Source organism: Carassius gibelio, chromosome B10 (genome assembly GCF_023724105.1).
Source record: "Carassius gibelio isolate Cgi1373 ecotype wild population from Czech Republic chromosome B10, carGib1.2-hapl.c, whole genome shotgun sequence".
NCBI classification, from domain to species: domain Eukaryota; kingdom Metazoa; phylum Chordata; class Actinopteri; order Cypriniformes; family Cyprinidae; genus Carassius; species Carassius gibelio.
Window position 1 is genome coordinate 25,383,863 of NC_068405.1, and position 25,755 is coordinate 25,409,617.

A 25,755-nucleotide genomic window follows, 5' to 3' on the forward strand; every position below is an offset into this window, starting at 1 on the left:
TTGTAAACCTGTTTCCACTGAATTTTTTCAACAAAATTAGAAACTAAGAACAAAGTATTATTATTTTCCTACTCTAAAGTATTATGAAATATTAGCTTGGTGAATGTATTTAACACTCCAGTTGTATTAAAATATTAATGTTATTATTTGTATTGGTACTAGATTCTGAATGTACAGTATCTCACAAAGAAAAAGACGTCTGAGTCCAGTTTACAAATAATGACTCATTCAGTTTCTCTGTATGTGACAGATGTGTGAAGTGCAGCAGATTGATGCATTTAACAGAAGAATCCACAGAGTTTGACAGGATCCTGTGGGAAGCACTGCATGTGTTTAAACAGGGCTCAGACGCACCTGCACTAGTCTGAAGAGCTCGTCCTGGAGCAGCTGTCTGACGCCGTCACTCTGAGGGGCTTCAGCGCCGGGAATCATGGGTAATGACGGTGCGTCTGTCTGCTGAACGCCGGCTGAAGCTGCGAGCTCAGGTCTGAGAGGAAAGAAATCATTAGGGGTCAATTTCGGACTATCTGGAATCTGAGGGAGCAAATCTTTAAAGTTGTTCAAATTAAGTTCTTAGCAATGCATATTACTAATCAAAAATTATGATTTTATATATTTACTGTAGGAGATTTACTAAATATCTTCATGGAACATGATCTTTATTTAATATCCTAATGATTTTTGGCAAAAAAGAAAAATGTATAATTTTGACTCCTACAATGAATTGTTGTCTATTGCTACAAATACACCCCAGAGACTTAAATCTGCTTTTGTGCTGCAGGGACACATTTATCAAAATCAGACGATGTGGTATTATTGTGATATGTAGTCCACAATATGATATTTATTGCAATGTTTTAAAAGAAAAATAAATAAATTAAGAATTGGGGTAAAAAATGACAGTAAAAGCCATATATTGTAAAACAACTGCACTGTAAAATAAATACAAAATTATATTTCTTTCCTAATTTCTACACTCAAATTGGTCTGCACTTTTAAGCTTTTATTTTGAAGGAAACTCTAGTGTGATGATCTTCACCTGTCCAGCAGCGCACAGGAGACGTGTTTATCCTCCGATCTGAAATGAGATCAGACAGACACAACACAACACACACAGATGAGCGTCTAGTTTGTGACTAAAGCTGCACAAGCTTTCCAATGAAACACAGTCTCTTAATGTGTAAGTGAAGAGCACGGTGCAGGTGTAAAGGGTTAAAGCCGACATGCACAGACTCACAGTGACTGTGATGAATGTTCATCTGTGTCTGGACGCTGTAGATCAGCGAGGGTTAATGTCTGTGGACACATCAGAAGAGCTAGTTTACATCCGGATCTGATGCATTATCATGATATGGCTATTGGCAACTAAATAAATACATATATTAATAATATTGCATATTTATAATAAAATAAATTACTGTTGACAAGTAATTATATATTTTAATACATAAGTTAGCACTGATACATAATGACAAATAATCATTACTGACAAAGAAATTATTATTATTTATATATAAGTATTATTAAATAACTAATTACCCACTGATAACTGTATTATTACAGTGCATTATTAAATGAATGAATATTATTGATGAATAAATGTTACTGATAAATATTGATTTGAGTATAAATGTTTAGAATATGAACTACTACTACTAATAAAAACAAAGATTAATTATATATTTTAATAAAAAATATCATGGATGAATAAGTATGACAAATAATTACAAATAAGCATTGCTGATAAAACAGGATTTACTTTTATTATTATTAATAATAATAGTAATAAATAAATATATAAGTAATGACTATAAGTGAGCATTAGTTAGTCTCTGTATGGGGCAGCACACGGTCACCTGATCTCTGGGAGCTCTGCTCTGATTGGACAATGATGCCTCGGTGACATCAGCGGCGCTGCTCTCATCTGTAAACAAAACCACTATCAACAAAAAGACGGTTTGAATTAATATGACTAATAATCAGTATATTATAATGTGTCAGGCGGAGGTCACAGGAGTCTGACCGTCTGTAGCTGCAGACGTCTGTGTGATGTCTCCGATCATCATCTCTGTGTCCTCGTGTTCAGAGAGCGGATCCACCACATCCTCGGCTTCACGCGCACTGAGAACAAACAATCATCACACGGGACTGTTAAAACCGCTTTTCTGTCTAGTTCCCTTCAATGAAGCTTTGACTTGATTCTCTGAACACATTTAACTCAATCCAAGTTTTTTTTTTAAAAACTCTGAGAGTTCCGCTCCTTGATTCTGATTGGCTGAGCCGCATTCGAAGCTGTTCTAAATTACGATACAAAGTAACAAACACCTTTGTTTACTTCTGTCTGTTGCTCGGCAACCACTTTGTTGCAACCACAACTGTTTCTGAGGAGCTATGTTGTTTGGTGGAAGAATACTGTTTTTATTCATATCATTACCCTTTATTTCCTCTGTTTTATTTTGTGAAACCTTAATATGTATATTTATAAAATCAAAACAAGCCCTTCTTGGGGTTTATTGCTTTATTAACACACTTCTGGTGTAGAAACAAGTTGGTATTTATTATGGTAGAATTATAATTTTTGTTTAAATACAAACACTAATAAAAATTATATAGGCACATAAAACTAATTTTTAAAAGAAAAATGAAAACTGAAAGTATAAAAAATTAAAATCTATTTTAAAATATTAGCAAGTTATAATAGTTTTCAAATAAATCTAAAATAACACTGATGTTGATATGAGACAGAAAACCAAAATACATAGACAAAAAAATCAATTTGCTTATTTCAGTTCAGAATAACGTTTAATTTTATCATTAAAAAATGTTTTTTTTTTAAATAAGAAACATTTTCTATAAAGAGGTAGTGAGAAAGATTTCACAAATAACAAAAAATGACAAGTAAAATGTTGAATTAAATGTGAAATTTGAGAGAGAAAAACTTCATTAAAAAATAAGCACCAATTTTATTTATTAATTTTTTTATAGTGCATATTGAAAATATTCAAAATCAATAATAAGGATATGCGTTCAATTATGATTGCCAATGTCCTTCTGATTAACACACTGTTTTGTGTTTTAGATCTGTTCTCTAGACTGTCACTTTGAGCTCTTTTTTTCTTTTCTTTTTTTGTGAAAGCATCATAAGTGTTTATCAGTCGTGTTTTCAGCAGATGTGTGCTGTGGACTCACTCTTGGACGTCCAGCTCTGGGAGTGTGATGGGCGTCCCTGCTGACCCCGGGTAACCCGTGTCCACACTGCTCTCTCTGATTGGCTGAGCGACAGGCTCCTCCCTCTGATGGAGCACAGGAGAGTTCACAGTCTGTTTCACATGTGTGCTGAAGTCCCTGTGGTGGTGTGATCCGGGGGTTTCTGACAGCTCAAGCCCTACGAACTAAAATACTGACTGTAAGTCAACAACTTAATTAGTACTAAAACTGAACAGTGATAAAAGAAATGAAGCCTAGCAATATTTAAATTCTAAATAAATAAAAGGACAAACGCACATAAGCTGACTAAAATGAAAACTGTAAAAATGTAACGTTAATTTAAAATATTCTTGAAATATAACATTATATAAGTAAGGCTAAAATGACACTGGTGCTGATGTGAGGCCACAAAGACAGTCAATAAACAAAAATGGGGAAAAATAATAATATATTAAATAAATCAATTTTATTTAAAATGACACAAACACACAAACACACACACACACACACACACACACACACACACACACACACATATATATATATATATATATATATATATATATATATATATATATATATATATATATATATATATATATACACACACACACACACATATATATATAAAATACTGACAAATATAAAATATAAATTACACAAAAATATAAATTAATTTTTTATATGTATTTATATTATAATTAATAATTATTATTGATTTATCTTTATTTACTTTGCCTTGGTATTTCTATCAAAATTGTTTGAATCATGCCGTTCCATCATGATCCACTAATAAATGCAGTTTTGCTCCTTCACAAAAAATAATGTTAGATCAGGATCAGAACACAACAAGACAAAAACCTTGCAACCAGACTCACCTGTCTTACACTTCTACCATTTTTAAACAGTTTTAGCTTTTGAATGACTTTGTACTTACACCTCTGATCCATTCACATTTAAACAGGCATGGCATCTATTCCGAATTGGTGCGAATATGGAATAACAGTTTTATTAAAATCATCTCCGAATGCATCCTTACCTTAGAATGGGAGTGATTAGAGTTTTCTCCCAGCAGGGCGGCGCTGTACCTCCACTTTAGCAGCTCCAGCGCTGTCAGCACGGCAGGAGTCGAAGCTTTGACCCTGATGACCACCGAATCACTGGAGCCCTCTGAGGTCTTTCTGATTGGCTGAGAAAGCAGAACCCGTCTTTCGGCCCAACGCATCATCCACTCCAGCAGCCGGGCTAGCTGAGGAAACCTGGCCTCGAGAGAGGAGTCCAGCTCCATCTGAACATCTAAATCATCCTGAGAGAGGATCTTAAAGACTGTCGACTCCACGTCTGTGCCAATCAGATTTACTTTTACATCTTTGGACATTAAGGAAGCCTGTCGACGAAGGCCAAAAAGACCTTGATGTTTCCCAGTATGGAGTCCAGGAAGAGCACAAGGGGACGTAGAACGAGCGTCGAACTGAATGGACGACGGAGGTCTGGGAGCATCCGGGAGAGTTTGGAAGCAGTGACCGGCATGGAAGAGAGGTAACTGCACACTTCGTTTCCGATCCTTCTGACGGCGTTTGAGAGTGGTCAGCATGTCAAAGGTCACCGAGTGCAGCTCTCTAGTACGGAGCTGTTGTGAGAAAGCACTTAGTAAAGGCAGCTCGGACTCCTCAGCGTCCAGTCTGTCTTTTCCTAGCATGTAGCTGAGGAACAAATCTAGGAAGAGCGTGTACTCCTCATCCTCCAGCTCAAACTCCCAGGTTCCCACTGTGGGTACAGTCGAGTCTGGTGCTTTGGGTTCCACTGTGCAGGATCTATTATCTCCTTTTCTTTCTTGAGTTGATTTCTCATGTGCATCCTGAAATTTAGCAGTCTTAGAACTACAAACACAAGAAAGAGTTTACTGTAGGTTGACCATATTCACGCATTAATTTGCTCAAGTCATTTAAAACAAGTTCAAAATGGCCTACTACTCAAACTATGTTTTAAGTATGCACTTTGCATACTGGGAATGGAATATGAATTTGATATGCTCTGTACAAAATCCTTGCACTGAAAAAACAATTCTACCTGGTTAAATAAAGTTTACTCAATAACTCCAAATGAAAACAAAAATATTACAATAGTACATGTGCAGAAATCTTTTATGTTTATTATATGATGTTAGTTATACAGATAGTAATCTTTTTTTTTTACTTGGTTACCAACTCCCAAAGAATACTAAGAACAGTTAAAAAAAGAAACTACTAACATGTTAGTTAGATAGTAACATGTTTATATAAAGGATACTAATACTAGTTAGTTAGTAACCTTTATTGTAATCTAGTTAAATTTAAACAACTAACTAACAAAGAATTGTAAAATATAACAGTGGTATACATCCAATAACTACTAACAAGTTAGTTAGTAACCTTTATATTAACCTGGTTAAATAATGGTTACTTACTCTTCAACAAAAACATTCTAATAGTACATATGCAGAACACTACTAACATGTTAGTTATTAATTTAATTATTTTTTTAGGTAGTAACCTTTATTTAATCATGGTTAAATAAAGGTTACTAGCTCCCAAACTAAGAATACTAAAAAACTACAACTGAAATGTTTAAAAAACAACTAACAAGTTAGTTAGTTAGTTAGTTAGTAATCTTTAAATTAATCTAGTTAAATAAATGTTACTACCTATCAAAGAACTGTAAAATCTAACAATAGTACACATCCAAAAAACTACTTAAAAGTTAGTTCGTAACCTTTACTAAGGTTTCTTCTTTATTTTAACCTTGTTAAATAATGGTTGTTTATGAATTCTCAAACAAAACTAAAACATTATAATGGTACATGTGCAGAACACTACTAACATGTTAGTTATTTATTTAATTACTTATTTACTTAGTAACCTTTTTTTAATCCTGGTTAAATAAAGATTACTAACTCCCAAACTAAGAATACTGAAATATTAAAATGTTACATGTCTAAAAAACAACTAGCATATTAGTTAGTTAGTTAGTAAAATTTATTTTAACCTAGGAAAATAAAGGTTACTAACTTACTACCAAAGAATTGTAAAATATAACAATGGTACACATCCAAAAAACTACTAACAAGATAGTTAGTAACCTTTATTTTAACCTGGTTAAATGTTACCGATTAACTACCACAAAAACAATTATAATAACAATGGTACAAAAAAATGTCCAAACAATTTAGTTAGCAGCCTTTGTTTTTAACCTGGTTAAATAAAGGCTACAAACTAACTACCAAAAAATACAAAAATATTACAATTGCACATGTCTAAAACAATAACTAGCACGTTAGTTAGTTAGCTATTTAGTTGGTCAGTGAGTTAATTGGTCAGTCAGTTAGTTGGTAACCTTTATTTTAACCTACTTCAATGTTACTAACTAACTACCAAAGAATTGTAAAATATAACAATGGTACACATCCAAAAAACTACTAAAAAGTTAGTTCGTAACCTTTATTTTAACCTGGTTAAATAATGGATAATTACAACTAAAACATTGCAATGGTACATGTGTTTTTAACCTGGTTAAATAAATGTTACTAACTAACTCCCAAAGAGTACAAATTTCTCTTTGAAACAATTTTCGCTCAGAAACTGTCATAAATAATTGCAAAGAAATTGCAATTCTTGTAAAATAAACTTCAATAATCTTCGTCTAGCATAAAAAAAAAAAATCTTTACAGTGTGGATGACAAACTACATTTGCAGTATACAACACATGCATACTGTTTCACAAAATATTTATACAAAAAAATATACAGTATGCAGTACATTAGCAAAGTTACCTGTGTGCAGATTTGGTCTGCAGCTCTGGGGAAAGAGGCTCAGACAGCGTCTCGGCCGTGTCTCCTTCACTGTACACTAGGGGGCGCCCACAGTCCGTCAGCGTGCTGTCACTCAAACTAGTCCCGAGAGAGAGGTGCTTCAGTATGGAAGCAGCACCTCCTCTGTCCTCCTCCTCTTCTCTCTCCCACAGGTACGGTTCCGGTGCACCCAGGTACTTTGCCAGACGCCGAAGCTCCCGGCGTCGCTTCCTCAGCTGATCCTGGATCAGAATCATCATAGTATCGCCACCCTCATCTTCCCTAATGCTTCCTGGTGGCACATCTGTGAACATGAGCACATCTGGTTAGGGGCTGAAGACTGACCAGATGCTCTGCTTTCCGAACAAAGGAAAGAGCCATCGTTCTGGGTGAATTATTCCTTAAAGCAGCTCTGGTAACCTGGTGTCAAGGTCTCTGGCACTATCACGGGTCTCAGTCTCTGCACCAGCGAATTGTACTTATCCCGCAGCGGCACGCGAACAGACTCCGTCTCGTCAGGAAACACTTTCGCTAGAGTTTCTGCCGTCTAAACACAGGAGATGAAACACAAACTTAGAAATAGCTGAACCGGTGAGGTGCTACAAAGATGTACTGTAATGCTACACTGACGGACGATTATTTAGATTAGACTGATATTTATACAATTGTTTTTTGGACCGTCATAATGCCTTATTATTGTTTACAAGTTAATTAGTTGGTCAACTTTAATTAACCAGGTTAAAATAAAGATTACTTACTTGTTAACTCCTAAAAATACTAAGACTTTACAATGGTATATGTAAAAAAAAAATTATAGTAATATCTTTGTTAGTTAGTTAGGTAGTTACCTTTGTTTTTAATCTGATCATGATGACATGATAATGGTAACATGATACATAGCAAGCTTATTTTTTTACCTAATTAACCAGGTTAGTTAATTAGTTACCTGAAATTACAAGGTAAAAAAAGAATTGTAAGATGTAACAGTAATTAGAAAAAAACTACTAACATGTTAGTTAGTTAGTAACCTTTATTTTTTTACCTGATTAACCAGGTTAGTTAATTAGCAAACTTAAATTACAAGGTAAAAAAAAAATCAACATTACTCGCAAATAATTGTAAGATGTTACAATAGTAATTAGCAAAAAACTTCTAACATGTTAGTTAGTTGTTAGTTAGTTAGTAACCTTTATTTTTTACCTGATTAACCAGGTTAGTTAATCAGTAAACTTAAATTACAAGGTAAAAAAAAAAATCAACATTACCCGCAAATAATTGTAAGATGTTACAATAGTAATTAGCAAAAAACTACTAACATGTTAGTTAGTTGTTAGTTAGTTAGTAACCTTTATTTTTTACCTAATTAACCAGGTTAGTTGATTAGTAAACTTAAATTACAAGGCAAAAAAATAAACATTACTCGCATAAATTTTTAAGTTGTTACAACAGAAATTAGCAAAGAACTACTAACATGTTAGTTGTTAGTTAGTTAGTTAGTTAGTTATTTAGTTTGTTAGTAACCTTCATTTTTTCCAGGTTAAATAAAGATTACTCAAGAACTCTAAGACGTTACAATGATACTTGGCCAAAATACTTGTTAGTTAATTAGTAACCTTTATTTTAACCTTGTTAAATGAAGATGACCAACAAATTCCCAAACAATACTAAAACAGTAAAATCGTACATTAGTTAGTTTGTTTGTTGGTTGTTTATTTTAATTTACCAAGTTAAAAATAAAGATGAGTAACAAACTCACATAGAATGCTAAGACTTCACAATAGCACTCATCCAAAACACTACTAACATGTATGTCAGTTTGCTAGTTAGTTAGTTTGTAATAAACGACCACAACTAACTCCCACAGAACACAAAGACATGACAACAGTACATGTCCAAAAACTACTAACATGTTATAGTTAGTTAGTTGGTAACTTTTATTTAACCAGGTGAAATAAAGGTTAAAAACAACTCCTAAAGAATTCTAAAACATTACAACAGTATGTTAGTTAACTTTTTTTTTTTTTTAAGTTTAAAGAAGTCGGTACAGTACAAACTATAAGTATGTTAAATGAGTGTAAGTTTAGTAGTTAGTGATGCAGTGTTTCTCAAAGGATTGTGTGAGACTTGTGGCAGCAGATAATGTCACATATTAATGCCAGTGAGTTTATCATGTTGCACTGAGGTTTATAAGAAACCTTAAAACCCTCACTCATCATTGTGTGTTGTATGCTCGGGTAGGATGATCTGCTTTGTCCATCCATGGTTAAAGCAATGCCATGTTTTGCTTTATAAATCTATCCTGGGTTTACTTACTCTCGTATATACATTTTTACAGTTGACTTCAAAAGTTTACATCCCCCTTTTTAGATTCTGCTAAATTTTCATTATTTTACCAAAATTAGAGGGATCATACGAAATGCATGTTATTGTTTATTTAATTATTACTAACCTGAATAAGATATTTCAAGTTTACATATAGTACAATAATAGTTGAATTTATAAAAAATGACCACGTTCAAAAGTTTACACCCCCTTGATTCTTAATACTGTGTTGTTAGCAAAATAATCCACAGCTGTGTTTTTAGTTTGTCTTTTTTTTTTGTGATAGTTGTTAAGGAGTCCTTTGTTTGTCCTGAACAGTTAATGCTGCATTTTTTGTGTATTTGAACCCTTTCAAACAATGACTGTATGATTTTTAGATACATTTTTTCACAATGAGTACAACTGAGGGCATCATATACTCTCTCCGATGCTCCAGATAGAAAAACCATGCATCAAGAGCAAGGGGGTGATAAATATATTGCTAAATATAGTGCTAATATCAGGCTCGTGTGTGTGAGATGTGTGAGCTGATGACAGGAGACGGTGGATATTTGTAGAGGTCAATGTGGATATTGTGGCGTAAGTAAATTAATGTGTGAGAAACACTGTGATGTATATTACCACACGACTGGGCGGCAGTTCAGACACAAGGCTGAGCACTAAGTCCTGCAGGGCTTCCTCTGCGTTCAGGAAATGGCAGAACGGCAGGAGGCGGCGCGCCCAGCACAGAGCCTCAACACACAGATCTGACACACTGACCTGAGAGACAAAAAATGGATTGACACACCTGGCATCTCAGAGATACTCATACAATCATTCTTTAAACGCACCGCAGTGTCTTTCTCCTGTTGCCTTGCAGCCTGGTACTTTCTACAGGAAACGCTGAGCTGGTCCCTCACATGGAGCATCCAGCAAAGTGCACACAACTCACGGAAACATACTGAACGAAGTCAGAAAATCATATAAATACACTGAGCTTCACATAGACACCACTAACTAAAAGTTCGGGGTCAGCATACTTATGATTTGCGTAGTGACCCTATCCATGTCTTTGCTGGGCCCTGATTGGAAGAACCCATGATGGGTGGAAAATTTCTTCAGTCCATCAGGAACCAATTCGGCTTTGGGTTCAGACGCTTTCTTCCAGATCTACCAACAGAAAATATCAGATGAGATTCTTAAAACGATATCCAATTTACTACTAACTAGTACTATATCCAAATAGAAATACTAAGACATTCCAATGGTACTTTTCCAAAACAAAGATAAAAAAAAAAGAAGTAAAAAATTTAGTTAGTTAGTTAGCTGGTGAGTTGTTTATTTAATTAGTAACCTTTATATTTAAGCAGGTTGTTCACTAACGTGTACTCCAAAACAATACTTAGACATTATAAAAGTACAAGTCCAAGTAACTGCTAACATGATAGTTAGTAGCCGTTATTTTAGCCTGAATAAATAAATGTTATATTAACTGTCTGGACTCTTTCTTCTAGATTTACCAACAGAGAGCATCAGTAAGATTCTTAGAACAACAAACAAACTAGTACTAACAAGTACCAAATTCAAACAGTACTTACTAACTCACAAATAACTCTTAGACATTACAATGGCACTTGTTAAAAAAAAAACTACTATGTTGATTTGATAGCTGATTGGTTGGTTAGTTAGTTAGTAAATAACCTTTATATTTAACCTGGTTAGATAAAGGTTACTACAGCCCAAAGAAAACTCAAACATTTAACCTGGTTAGATAAACATTATAATGGAAAATGACCAAGTAACTGCTAATAAAGCTAGTAAGTAAGTAACCTTTACATTTAAACCTGGTTAGAGAAACATTATAATGGTAAATGACCAAGTGACTTCTAATAAAGCTAGTTAGTAAGTTACTTTTACATTTAACATGGTTAGATAAACATTATAATGGTAAATGACCAAGTAACTGCTAATAAAGCTAGTTAGTAAGTTACTTTTACATTTTACCTGGTTAAACAAACATTATAATGGTAAATTATCAAGTGACTGCTAATAAAGCTAGTTAGTAAGTAACCTTTACATTTAACCTGGTTAGATAAAGGTTACTACAGCCCAAAGAAAACTCAAACATTTAACCTGGTTAGATAAACATTATAATGGAAAATGACCAAGTAACTGCTAATAAAGCTAGTAAGTAAGTAACCTTTACATTTAAACCTGGTTAGATAAACATTATAATGGTAAATGACCAAGTGACTTCTAATAAAGCTAGTTAGTAAGTTACTTTTACATTTAACATGGTTAGATAAACATTATAATGGTAAATGACCAAGTAACTGCTAATAAAGCTAGTTAGTAAGTTACTTTTACATTTTACCTGGTTAAACAAACATTATAATGGTAAATTATCAAGTGACTGCTAATAAAGCTAGTTAGTAAGTAACCTTTACATTTAACCTGGTTAGATAAACATTTTAACGTTAAATGTCCAAGTAACTGCTGGGTAATTAGGGAAATAATTGTTAGTTGTACACATGGGAAACACATTATGTAACAGAATTTTTCCAAGTAACTGCTAATATGTTGGTTAGTTTGTTAGACAGTTAGTAATATTTATTTCAACTTGGTTAAAATCAAGGTCACTAACTCCCAAAGAATTCTATGACATTACAATGGTAATTGTTAAAAAAACTACTTATATGTTGATTTGATAGCTGATTGGTTAGTTAGTAAGCTAGTTAGTAAATAACGTGTATATTTAACCTGGTTATATAAAGGTTACTAACACCCAGAGAACAAAGGAACTTTACATGTCCAGGTAACTGCTGGGTAATTAGGTAAGTAATTGTGAGTTGGACATATGGGAAGCATGTGTTGGACACCTTGTGCTGTAGGTGTCTGCAGCGCTGCAGGCTGCTGATGTACCACTGCGCCGCGGGCCGAGAGCTGTGTGCCGCTCTGAAGAGCATCAGAACCTTCTGAACCAACCCAGAAACCTGGCAGCGAGACTCCCTCTCCAGAACCAGAGCTGCATCTCTCACAGAGTCCTGAGGACATGGACACACAGCTGAAGATGAGATCCATGCGACAGAGACAGATGTTTTCATCTAAGCCTGTCACAATAACAGCTTTTTGTTGTGCGATATACTGCCCCAGAAATATTCACGAAAAGCACTATTATTGTCATTTTAAAGACCATTTTATACCACTGAATATAGAATCAATGTAACATCATAATAATGCAAGCCCTACACACTTCCAAATGTCAACAAACTTTTAATTTTTAAAGAATATTTAGATCACGCAAATTACGTTTTGAAATATCAGACACCTTTAAAAACGTGAATAAAAAGCAAATTAACATTTTCTAACAAAGTGCAAAGTAACAAGAAACTGCAAAAGAAACAAGCGCAAGTGGAATGTGAAAACATGGTGACTTAAATTTTGAAGTAAATATAAAAGTCGATATATTGGTTATTGTGAAAGGTCTATTCCATCACCCTCTTTTATGCTGATTTCGAAGTATCGCGTCATTAACGAGTGATGGAAATGCCACATTTTTAATTCTTAAATTTGCAAAAAGTTTTTAACGCTCGCTTGAGGTGGTTTTTGACTTTTGTGATAAAGGGTTCATGCTTGTGTGTGCTCCACCTGTGTGTTCGGTGAAGGCTGTGGACAGTACAGCGGAGGAGCAGGAAGGTAGAACGCAGGAGGAACCAGAGCAGGAAGTGACATCGCTCGCTCTTTGGCTGCATCCAGAAGTCGTGTTAGAGGATGAGAGATGACATCCACCTCCGCCATGACAGATGCCTTCAGGATCTCCTGCACAGAGTCCTGAACCAGATCCATGTCCTCAACACACACTGCGCCTAAAGGAGCAACAAACCAACAGCATATCAGCTGTAGACGGATTAGATTCCATTTACAGTCTCATTTTACTATTATTTATATACACTTAAAGGGGGGGTGAAATGCTATTTCATGCATACTGAGTTTTTTACACTGTTAAAGAGTTGGATTCCCATGCTAAACATGGACAAAGTTTCAAAAATTAAGTTGTACGTTTGAAGGAGTATTTTTGTTCCAAAAAACCTCTTCCGGTTTGTCACAAGTTTCGGAAAGTTTTTTTCGAGTATAGCTCTGTGTGACGTTAGATGGAGCGGAATTTCCTTATATGGGTCCTGACACACTTCTGCCGGAAGAGCGCGCTCCCGTATAGCAGAGCACTGAGAGCACAACAGACTTCACTGATCAGAGCAAGAGCGTCGCCAAATGTCACAAAAGAAGTGTGTTTTCGGTTGCCAGGGCAAGACAACCCTGCACAGATTACCAAAGAAAAAACAGCATTAAGGGACCAGTGGATGGAGTTTATTTTTACAGAGCATCAACGGAGTTGTGAAAGTGTTTTTGTTTGTTCCCTGCATTTCGGATTGCACATCGTTTATTTCTTAAGGATAATGCAGTCCCAACGGAAAAGGGTCACGATCGTGTGTTGGAACCGCAGGCGGTGAGTAAAACTGCTTCAAATATCTCTGTGTTGTTAACTTAGCTATCGGCGCGTAAGCACATCAAGTAAACAACATGCGATGTTGTCATCAAACTGCACTTTCCACATGTACAGCTTAAAAAAAAAAAAAAAAGACGACATAAAGTGGAACTTAGTCATTTTCCAAAACCGCTAAGCAAATATATACAGTTTCAGTACATACCACATAGCATACCGCCTTTGCTGATGCTGCTCTTGTTAAATTTCAGCCTCTGGATTTGTGTCATAGCTTCCAAACGCTCTCAACGCAAAAGCCTACTGGCGCTCGTGATTCTTTAGCTCCGCCCACACGTCACGCCTCTAGGCGCTCGTGTTTTTCCGGGAAAAATCGGTACAGACTATCTTTCTCTTATAAATATAATAAAAATGAAGACTTTTTGGAGTTATGAAGGATGCAGTACTACTCTATAGGTACTCAAGATTAACAGGATATTGAGTGAAAACAAGCATTTCACCCCCCGTTTAATTCTTATTTTGAAATAGCATTTATTTGTTACATCTTCAGTATTTTATTTTATTTTATGTGCTTTGTCATTTTAATTAGTTTATGTGTATATATATATATATATATATATATACACACACACACACACATACATGCAAAGCTGAATTGTATCTTATATTTATTTTGATTAAATATTGTAATTTTATATTTTTGTAGCAATTTAATTTAATTTATATAGTTATTTTAGATAACAGTAACGACCTATAATATAATTATATATTATATTTTATTACATTTTATATATTATATTAAATTATATTTTATCAAACTAAATTATATTATATTATATTATATTATATTATATCAAATTAAATTAAATTCAGTGTGACAGAATTCTAAAATTATTTTCAGGAAGCATTTTTACAGACATTTCAGCTAAGGATACAATCTAACACCACCAAACAAGGAAGATTATAAAACTATAATGTGATAATTAATAACCGTACTCAAGTTTTGTTAATAAACCGCGAAACATTAATTAAATCAAAACCGTTTTAATTTTGTTGCACGGTTAATTAAAGGGTCTAGATCTCATGATTTACCCTGATTATAAATACTGCATTTTCACCTGTGTTAGCATGTGCTTCAGAGCCAGTCATTCGGTCCAGTAACATCTCCAGCTGATCCTGGAATATCACGGCAGGCTTCAGCTCGGTGGGAAGGTGCAGCTCTCTCCAGCGCAGGCTGGAGGACCGGGAAAAGCCAGAAATATGAAAACATCACTGCAGCATGTGACTGAAGCGTGACCCAGACCCTCATGCTGACTACAGACCTGCTGATGTGGAAGTGTCCCGTGCAGTAGTTGCTGTAGGCCAAGCCGAGAGCGGCTGCCATCTTCCAGTCTCCCAGCCGCAGGGCCATCCACGAGGCCTCGGGCATCAATCCTCCCAGCAGGAGCAGCTCCAGAGCGTAATCCACCGTCCACAGAGCCGAGAGCTGCTCGGAGCGCACCGCCTGCGATACAGCAGTCTGACACAACTCCACCACACGTCCACTAGCATCTGTGAGAGACAAAACAAGTCATTACATCAGCTAATCAACCATACACTGCCTTATTAGACATATGAGACTCAAGATGTGTTCAGAAAGCTATACTAGCATCACTCTGGGGTATATTTGTAGCAATAGCCAGCAAGAGAGTCAAAATAATACATTTCTCTTTAATGCCAAAAATCATTGGGATCATGTTCCATGAAGATATTTAGTAAAGTTCCTACAGTAAATATATCAAAACTTCATGTTTGATTAGTAATATGCATTGCTAAGAACTTAATTTGAACAACTTTAAAGATGATTTTCTCAATATTTAGATTTTTTTGCTCCCACTGATTCCAGATTTTCAAATAGTTGTATCTCAGACAAATATTGTCTTCTCCTCACAAACCACACATCACTGGAGAGATCATTTATTCAGCTTTCAGAGGATGCACTGCATTACGGGATACAGTGTTTCATGCAGTGTGCTCGGACTCTTTTCTCTACTCTCCATGCATTCAGAAATGTTCGGACCGTGCACATTCATGTTGTTGGTGGTGGACTCACCGTGTGGTAAGTGAAGAGGCGGCAGCACGTCGACGTTGTGTGGCGGGAGGATGAAGAGCGGACGGTTGGTGAAGTACGCCGCCATAAACCTGCCCAGAGACTGAACCACAGCACAGGCCGCTTCACGCCCCACCAGACCCTCATCTACAGAGAGAAAGATGACCTTACTGACCTCAGCACAATCACATCTACAAATACACCGCTGCTCAAAGTGTGGGATCACGCTTAATAAAGAGTAGATTTATTCAGCAAGGATGCATTCAATAAATCAAGAGGTATAATGTCACAAACATTTAGATTTCAATAAATGCTGTTCTTATGAACTTTCTGTTCATCTTTCTATTCACCCCGGAGCACAAAAATCAGTCGAAATTGAGATTTATGCATGATCTGAAAGCTGAATAAATCATCTTTGCAGTGATTTATGGTTTGTTATGATAGAACAATATTTACAAATCTGGAATCTGAGGATGCAAAAAAAACCTAAATACTGTATTAAAGTTGTTTCAGATGAAGTTCTTAGCGATGCATATTACTAATCAAAAATGAAGTTTTGATATATTCACGGTAGGAAATGTACAAAAATATCTTCATTGAACATGATCTTTACTTAATATCCTCATGATTTTTGGCATGAAAGAAAAATCTGTAATTTTGACTCTGGTTTTATTTAATTTTGAGACGTGTTCTAATCTGTTTCTACATTGTTCAAATCGTTGACATCACCAGATGTTTTCCCGGGAAAATTTGGACTAGGGCTAGGCGTTCGACTAGGACTAAAATAGTCCAGTTGACTAAAATATAACCAAAGACTATGACTAAAACTAAATCAAATTTCACTTTAGCAATGAATAGTTTTCAGATGCAGCATTAGAGTCAATCTGACTGATACTGGTCCGTTCTGAAATGCTGTTAAGTGACTTCCTACCAGGCTCTCCTTGCGTTTCCTCTTCCTGTCGTCCTGTTGGTGTGTGCAACTGACGAGCCAGACGGTCACACAGACCCTGAGCCTCTCGCAGTCGATACTGGAAGAGCAGCGTGTAGAGAAGAGCCAGACCGCAGCGAGTCTCCAGGAAACACGTCATCGGACCCACTGTGAGACGGGACGGATGAAGTGAGTGACACCTGTCAATCAACCGGAGCGTTTGACTGAAAACAGACTGACCTCTCTGTCTCTCTGCCCTCAGCTGAGTCCTCCAAACCTGAACGCTCTCTGTATATTCTCCTAAAATAAAGTGCTGCTCACCTGAGGATGGACACAACAGCAGCAACACATCATCAAAGCATCATGGGAATAAAATAAGCTTGTGTTTTGGTTGCTCTGGCTCACCGCTGAAACTCCGCAGTGTGTGTTTCTCCTCGAGACGGTCTCCGGCGGACTGTAAAGCTCGCTGGATTTGAGGAATGATAACTGACATCTTCTCCAGCTCATTTTTTACGCCTCTGCGGTGATGTAGTTCCTCCAGGAACCCCAAAGCCCTTTTGTACACCTCACGCCAGATCACCACCAACCTGAGAAAGAAAAACAACACGCAAAAGACGTCAGGCCGTGCAGAAAGTGCCTTCTCGCATTTAAAATAAATGTACAAAAAAATCTAAATAAATAAATACTAATAAAAACATATTTTAAATAAATACATAATTAAATTAAAATAAATAAATATTAATTATTGAATTAATTTAAAAAATGGAAATGAATAATAAAACTTTCATAGTATTTTTAATGTAATTAAAATAATAGATAAATGTGAATAAATAAAATAATAACAGAATAAATTATACATTTAAATTAATTAACTAAATATGAATTATTTAATTAATAAAAAAACTGGAAATTAATAATAAAACATTCATTGTTTTAATGTAATTAAAATAATAAATAAATGGGAATAAATAAAATAATAACAGAATGATACATTTAAATTAATCAATTAATTGAAATAAATAAATAACTTATTTACAATTAATACATTTATTTAATAAAAAACTGGAAATTAATTAAAACTTTAATTATGTTTTTAATGTTATAAAAAAAGGGAATAAATAAAATAACAGAATAAATGATACATTTAAATTAATCAATTAATTGAAAAAAATCATTAAAATAATTATTAACTGAAAACAACTTAATGGAAATAAATACAATATTAGATACAAATTAATTAATGGAAACAGATCAAATATTTAAAATTAATTTACTAAAGAATTAATTCAAATCAGATCAAATAAACAATAGAAAAAAGAAGAATAACATAAAATAACACATAATTAACTAATAATTTAGTGAGTGGTGCTAACCTTGAGCAGAAACAGTGATGACTTAAAGAAAGCACTACTTACTACTCAAATAAACCAAAAAGTACCTATGAGAAGGTGCTGTTTGTGTTCCTGTCTCGGCATCAGCATCAGCATCGTCTTGCAACAGTGGGACAGAAAACATGTCCGAGGAATATGTCAGCTGGCCTTCCTTCCCATGATGCACTGCTCTCGGCGGGAGGCTGTAGGTCTGATCCACACACCGAGACGCTCGCTGGAGGACGACGAGCGCTGCGCTGAAGTTCTGAGAGCACAGTGTTAAATCGGAGGAGGAAAGCGGGAGAAACATGTCCACGAAGCATCTAGTGAGCTCTACAGCGATGCCCAGACAGCTTCGTCCTGCGGTGCGCTCGGCGTCCCACGGGAGAAACGACAGCAGCGTCCCGAGGGTGTGAAGGGCGAGAGTGACCCACGTGCCCCTGCTCTTCCTGAGCTGGAGGAGTCTCACGAGGCGAGCCACACAGAGGACGGTGAACCTGAGGAGACGCTCTCTCTGCTGGACCGAGCTGCCCAGAGAAACGCCCAGAGCCCAGGCTCTCGTGAGGCTCCGGTGAACCCGGTCCAGATCGCCCTGAAGACCCGAGGACGACGGAGCGTGAAGAGTGTCAAACATAGACGCAAACTCCAGCTGGCCTCCGTCTTCAGTGTGTGAACAGATGTACAGACCTTCATCAGAATCACGGTCTTCATCATCCTAAAGAGACACCATTTACTTTTAGACTTGCACTCTATTCCTTTATAAACTGCTTATTTTCTCAACAAAAAAAACAGTCTTCTTTAAAATGTTTGCATTATATCTATTTGTTTTTTATTTTATTTTATTATACAGTTAACAAAAGCAAAAAAGGCCTTTAACACTAGCTTGCTCTATTCTGTTTTCTTTTTATTTATTATATAACTTAAAAATATATATATAAAATAGTTCTTCAAAAAATATAAAAGCAAAACATTAAAATTAGATATAAACTTTGTATAATTAATATAATTATAAAGTAAAATAAAATAAAAATGTAAATAAATTATTTATTTATGCTATTGTGTTATTGCAAAAACAGCGTGTATTTGTAAAAAATAAAACAATTATATGCGTTAAAAAGTACAGCAATGCTATTTTGTCTGTCATGGAAAGCATTATTTATTTAGACTATAGAAAATTATAAAAGATTACTAAAAAGTATTTAAATATAAAAATATAAAAAAATTAAATGTGTAAATATTTTTTTAAATATATTTTTAAACTAATTAAACAATTACATTTTTATTTATAAATAGAAAAAAAAAATCTAAAAATTGAATACAGATGTTGATAAAAAGAAGACAAACATTAGGAAAAGAAAAACAAATGCAACAAAAAAAAAAGAGTAATATTGAAAAATAAATTGTATTTCATTTATGTTAAATTAATTATAAACTTTGCCTAATCCAATAATAAAAAAAAAAAAAAAAAAAAAAAAAAAAAAAAAATTAAGTACAATATTATTAAAAATAGCCTGGCATGTTTTCTTTTGAATCATAATGTTTTAGCATTGTATTTTTAGCAGTGAGTGTGGCTGACCTGAGCTCTCTCAGTGTACTGTGTGAGGTCTGCTGTCTCCTGCAGATACACAGGAAGAGAAGACAGCGCCGTTTCTTTCTCTTGAAGAGGCTGAAGACTTCCTGTGAACGTCAGAGAGGACATGGACTCCAGCCAGGACCTGAACTGAGGCTGAAACAGAAGAAGAAACTCGTCACCCATCATTACAGCAGTAAACACAACTCAAAGAGCAACTAGAAGCTGGCCATTTTTCAGATCTTATCGATTCATTTGAATTTAAGGTTTTGCCATGATTTAATTTTTTCAGAAATCAAGGAATCACAATATGCCGGCGACTTTAAAGATGATTTTCTCAATATTTAGAAAATTTTCTAATATTTTCTCAATTTTTTTGCACCCTCAGATTCCAGATTTTCAATTATTATCCTATCATAACAAACCATACATCAATGGAAACCATACTACAAAACATTGCCCAGGCCTAACAGTAGTGGACATCCCTCTGCTGACCTGAGCCGAGCCCAGGACCCTCTGTGTGTGCTCCAGCCCCTGCGCAGCGTCCAGCAGGGCGGCGCTCATCACCGCCGCAGCAGACGGACGCTCGCTCATCCGCAGCACAGTCACCATGTAGCCGTCAGACACGATGAGAAGCGGCTGGCGAGGATGCCACGTGACGGAGAAGCGCTGTCTCATCAGGTCTCGGAGCGACACGCTGGAGCTGGACACGTCCTGCGTCTGCAACGCCTCTGGAGCTCTACGGATCAAACCCAGGAGCACAGTCGAAATCTTTCTTCATGACAGCATGCATCTGATATAAAGCATGCATTCATATTTTTATAGGGTTGCATTACAAATGAGAGGGGAGAAGACCTATCTCTATTCGTGTACTTTACATTGAACAATAACCTAGAAAAAAGAAGAGATGTAAAACTTTAAAGAAATATTTATTTAATAAAAAGGTCATTATTTGTGCAAGCAATATTTATATATATAAAATCTTAAATTAAATCTAAAATGATTTTTCTTTATTTATATATATATATATATATATATATATATATATATATATATATAAGCCATTTTAATTTTAATAAAATGTTTAAAATATTTATTAAATGTGTTCATATTTGCATCATAAAAAAGTACATATAAACTTTTATACATGAAAATGAAGGAAAAAGATTTTTATTAAAAACCGAATAAGAAAAACGTATTGACATTTACATTCATAAGCAAAAAATAATATTTATTAATATTAATTGTTATTTATAAAAATGTAAAAAGATGTCACAAAACCTGAAAGATTTGTCGAAAGAATAAAAAAAAGTAATACATACGTAAAAAAACATTGATTAAAACAAGTATTTATCTAATATAAAAAAAAGATTATTATTTGTAGAAGCAATGTTTAACATATAAAAACTACTTTAAATAAAAAAAAAAAAACAATTTTAAGAAATTTTATTAAAAAGTTTTCTGAAAATATATGTAAATAATTTTATTAAATGTGAATATCTGTATAATAAAATGTATAAGTAATAAAAGTATTTAAAAAAGCATAAAAAAAATGAAATCAATACATAAAATGTATAAATAAATACAAAATGTTATTTAGAAACAGTTAAAAAGATATCATGCAACCTAAAAAAACAATACTTCAAAACAAAGAAATTAAAGGAAAAGAAACACAACAACATAAATTTATAACAAATGTGTCGGACTGCATTTCTTCCATTAATGTTTCTAAAACTTCAAGACAAAAACAACCCCATCTCTTCCCTCAGTGACTCTGGACAGGTCAGTTAATATGGAATCACCTGAAGGTGACCAGCGGGTGAAGAGGCAGGAAGTGGGCGGCACCGAACTCAACGCTGCATCCTGTCGTGGAGAGCGAGACGAGTCCCCCGAGACGAGCCAGCATCAGCAGAGAGCCTCTCTTCAGCACACAGGCCAGATAAAGCCCTTCAGGAGTCCAGCTCACAGACGCGACCCAGTACGACCTGCAGGAGCCACAACACACTCGCATCTGACCTCCTGAACACAAGCTGACCACCTCTACTCTACACAACGGAGGATACTATTCTCAGTATTCAAACACTTTATGAGCACAGAGGAGAGATGAACGCAGAAGTCTCTAACTATACAGCTCATGATTAGTACAAATATATATGTCAAATATTAACACAATTTGAAAAAAGAAAAATATAAAATAAAAACAAATTAGGCTATTAATAAAAATTAACACTATATTGTTGATACCAAATTAAATCTGTCCCTCGGATCATTTTCAAAACATTCTAAAACTTGATCGAACAGATTCAAGATTTTTTTTTTTTTTTTTACTTTTGTCAAAATTTGCACCGGGAATACACACACACACACACAAAATAAAGTGACAAAAGTGTCCCTCGTGGGTCATTATGAATTTATGAGAAAACTGTGTTTTCTTCATTACATTTGGGTTTTTTAATATACAAAATCTGGGACAATCTAGTAAAGATGAAGGGCTGAGATTAACGGAATATCCCCAATGCAGAAAAAACACACACACACACACACACACACTCTTATAGAACACACTATAATATGGAATGTTTTTTTTTATTATTGTTGACTTAGAGTTAGATTTTAGTGATGTGTCCAATGAGTTTATATTATATTTATATTTTAAAAATATATATTATATATATTTAATTCATATTTATGAAATTGAATGAATATACATTTTTAATTCGTTAATCAGTTAAATTTTTTTTTTTTTTTTTTTTTTTTTATAAAATATGGATTTTGTAATATCTACCTGAATCCAAACTGAAGCCTTAATATAATCTCTTTTCTCAAGTTTTGCTCAGTTAAAAATCTCCACAGGGTCCTACAGGTCCCTCTAGTGGCTAGAACCATAAAATACACATTTATGTCATTAGTTTCCCGCCAGATGGCGTCAGAGACACCCAGTGACTGAATGTTGGATGAAACGGGACTGAAATTGTGTCTTTATTTGTTTTTGTTGGGGGGCACTTTTGTTATAGGTTCAGGGGACGGATGAAGGTTAAATCTGTTATCAGACGGCATCTAATCACCCACCTCACATATTTTGCTGGTATACTGAGCGTCTTAACACCACATCCTCCCAACAGACTGGACACGGTCACAAAGTTCTGAGTGCTGATGAAGAGTACCTGCGTCGCCTGCCAGGAGCACACACACACACACACAGGAGCTTGTCATCACTGCACAAGTCTAACCCCTGGTTCACTGGAGATCAGTGCAGTGCTGAGTTCACCTGCGGGTCTTTCTGGTTGAGGACGAGGGCGAGGAGTCGACCGTCCGGAGAGAAGGCCGGGATCAGAGCGCCTCTGGACTTCACCGGTTTACACGGAGGCTGGAGCTGGTCGAGCGGGAACGACTGAGAGACGCAGCTGACACTGAAACCTGCCGTACTGAGGAACAAACATAGAACCATGCATGTGTCGCTCGAATGCACCGCTAGCTGATTCGGTTACGCGTCTGATTATTCTATGTGATAGAAAATCTAAACTTACATGTTTTCCGCCAATGGATATATCATATCACCTTTAACTTTATTTTAGTTTTTTAATTTAATATCTTTTTATATTATATTACGCGAAACTTAAAATGCATAAATGTAATATTTTAATAGATTGGTGTATAAGATGTTATTGTAAAAGATCATTTAATTGTTGCTTTGTAAATGTTGCTAATTTATTAATTGTTCATTTATGCATGTGCATCAAATTGATTATTTCCCGTATATAAATGAATACTATATTCGTAAGATCAATGTACATATTTCTGCGTTAATTAATTTTTTTCTCTTAAATTTATTAAAATAAATTGTTGTTTAGATGGAGCCTTTCCGTCTTTCCCCATCTTCCTGCACTCTATATTTGTTATTTTATACTTTTATATTGCACAAAAATAAAACTTAAATGCACTGTATATTTTTTACATATTTTATACTTTTATATTGCGCAAAATAAAACTAACATATGCACTGTATTTTATTTTATACATATTTTTATACTTTTATATTGTGCAAAAATAAAACAAACATATATGCACTGTATATTTTTTACATATTTTATATTTTTATATTGCGCAAAATAAAACTTAAAGATATTTGCACTGTATTTTATTAATTTTTTTTACATATTTTATACTTTTATATTGCACGAACATAAAACTTAAACATATATGCACTGTATTTTTTTCTTACATATTTTATACTTTTATATTGTGCAAACAAAACTAACATATATGCACTGTAATTGTATGTTATATTTTATAAAAAAAATTTACATATTGCATTCTTTATTATTGTGCAAACATAACACTTAAACAATTCGGCATACGTTTTATTTATTTATTTAATTGTATTGTATTGAATTTTTACCAAGTGGCTTCGCAGTCGTCATAAGCACAATTACTAAAACAATGCTTTGAAATGAACATAGGTTCAGAAGAGCTGTACATGATAATAAATAAAAGCACACTTAGCATCATCTGACCTGAGTTTGTTGTCCCACGTCGAGTCCCACTGGATCTTCAGAAAGGTGACAACGAGCTGCGCTTCAGCAACGAAGACGAATGCACTCAGACACACATCTCCTACAGCCTAGAAACACCACGCTCAGATAAAACACAAGCACAGGAAACCTACACAACCTCATCTGCATCAGATCGGTGCTTCTGTGGATCACCTGGTTCTTCACAAACACACTCTGAACCGAAGCCTCTTTGTCTGTGGTGGAGGGCAGCTGAATGTTGGGGAGGTCTGATATCTGACTCCAGCGTCCCGGGACTGTTGTGTCCCGCGGGCCGCTCAGATCCTGAGCTGAAGAACATTCCCAGAGGAACACCGGTCCCGTGACAGCGGCCAGGAAAACTCTGTGTGCCTTCTCCGAAACCAGCAGAGAAAGCCGCATTGCAGTCGCCGAACCTTCGTGAGACAAGAATAAGTGTTCATTTGAGGATCACTATCCAGATCAAGAAAAGTCTGTAAAAACTGGAGATAAATTAAGCTTGTTTCATAACTTGATTAACTATTGTATTGAGTCAACGCTGAACTGACTTAGTTTAATGCGACAAAAATGAAATTTGGCTGAAAATGTACACTTCCTCCAACTATCCCAAGATCAGGATGAGTTTGTGTCTTCATCAGGTTTGGAGAAATGTGTCATTGCATCAGTGTCTCATCAACGGATGCTCTGTAGTGAATGGGTGCCGTCAGAATGAGAGTCTGATAAAAACATCCCAATAATCCACAGCACTCCAGTCCATCAGTGAACATCTGGAGAAGACAAAACCTGAAACACATCCAGCATTAAGATGATTTTAACTCAAACACATAGAGTCTATAATCCATAATAACACTTCCTCCAGTGAAAAAGTGCATCTGCTGTTGTCTCTCACAGATTAGTTTAGATCTGTTTAAACACTGTTTGATCTGTGCAGATTTCTCTCCTGATTCAGACCAGAACACTTTTTCACTGGAGGAAGTGTTATTCTGGATTATAGACTCTATGTGTTTGAGTTAAAATCATCTTAATGCTGGATGTGTTTCATCTTTCGTCTTCTCCAGATGTTCACTGATGGACTGGAGTGCTGTGGATTATTGTGATGTTTTTATCAGACTCTCATTCTGACGGCACCCATTTACTGCAGAGCATCCATTGATGAGACACTGATGCAATGCTACATTTCTACAAACCTGATGAAGAAACACCCTCATCCTGATCTTGTGTGACCAGAGGGTGTGTCAGATTTCATCTGATTTTAACTTCCATTCACAGGAACACCATTATTTTCTTGTGTATCACAGTAAACTCTTACACAGACCTCGGATGGAAGTGAGCATCTGATGAACCTCAGGAACAGCCGCGACCGTCTTCACCGAATCCTTGTCTTTGTTCCACAGGAACAATTCTCCGGAGATCAGAAGACCCACCAGCCACACGCCT

At 35.2% G+C, this 25,755-nt stretch overlaps 1 protein-coding gene across 4 annotated transcripts in view; it reads right to left on the reverse strand.

Annotated features, from left to right (window-relative positions):
- The window catches only part of cplane1 (ciliogenesis and planar polarity effector 1), a 47,494-nt gene that overhangs the window by 20,386 nt on the left and 1,353 nt on the right, over positions 1 to 25,755 (reverse strand). For 3 of the 4 annotated variants that reach the window (XM_052567861.1, XM_052567862.1, XM_052567864.1), the window contains 29 exons: positions 25,634 to 25,753; positions 24,496 to 24,734; positions 24,304 to 24,410; positions 23,058 to 23,214; positions 22,859 to 22,962; positions 21,592 to 21,774; positions 20,285 to 20,528; positions 19,796 to 19,945; positions 18,288 to 18,934; positions 17,255 to 17,436; positions 17,090 to 17,170; positions 16,853 to 17,017; positions 15,925 to 16,068; positions 15,155 to 15,383; positions 14,951 to 15,066; positions 12,983 to 13,200; positions 12,214 to 12,378; positions 10,375 to 10,504; positions 10,186 to 10,295; positions 9,977 to 10,114; positions 7,454 to 7,580; positions 7,016 to 7,337; positions 4,247 to 5,087; positions 3,190 to 3,392; positions 2,024 to 2,121; positions 1,857 to 1,939; positions 1,238 to 1,296; positions 1,040 to 1,078; positions 355 to 487 (listed from right to left, as the gene is read on the reverse strand). In XM_052567861.1, coding sequence (XP_052423821.1) covers positions 355 to 487; positions 1,040 to 1,078; positions 1,238 to 1,296; positions 1,857 to 1,939; positions 2,024 to 2,121; positions 3,190 to 3,392; positions 4,247 to 5,087; positions 7,016 to 7,337; positions 7,454 to 7,580; positions 9,977 to 10,114; positions 10,186 to 10,295; positions 10,375 to 10,504; positions 12,214 to 12,378; positions 12,983 to 13,200; positions 14,951 to 15,066; positions 15,155 to 15,383; positions 15,925 to 16,068; positions 16,853 to 17,017; positions 17,090 to 17,170; positions 17,255 to 17,436; positions 18,288 to 18,934; positions 19,796 to 19,945; positions 20,285 to 20,528; positions 21,592 to 21,774; positions 22,859 to 22,962; positions 23,058 to 23,214; positions 24,304 to 24,410; positions 24,496 to 24,734; positions 25,634 to 25,753 — 5,534 coding nt within the window. The remainder of the gene's footprint in view (positions 1 to 354; positions 488 to 1,039; positions 1,079 to 1,237; positions 1,297 to 1,856; positions 1,940 to 2,023; positions 2,122 to 3,189; positions 3,393 to 4,246; positions 5,088 to 7,015; positions 7,338 to 7,453; positions 7,581 to 9,976; positions 10,115 to 10,185; positions 10,296 to 10,374; positions 10,505 to 12,213; positions 12,379 to 12,982; positions 13,201 to 14,950; positions 15,067 to 15,154; positions 15,384 to 15,924; positions 16,069 to 16,852; positions 17,018 to 17,089; positions 17,171 to 17,254; positions 17,437 to 18,287; positions 18,935 to 19,795; positions 19,946 to 20,284; positions 20,529 to 21,591; positions 21,775 to 22,858; positions 22,963 to 23,057; positions 23,215 to 24,303; positions 24,411 to 24,495; positions 24,735 to 25,633; positions 25,754 to 25,755) is intronic. The other variant, XM_052567863.1, reaches the window with a different exon arrangement.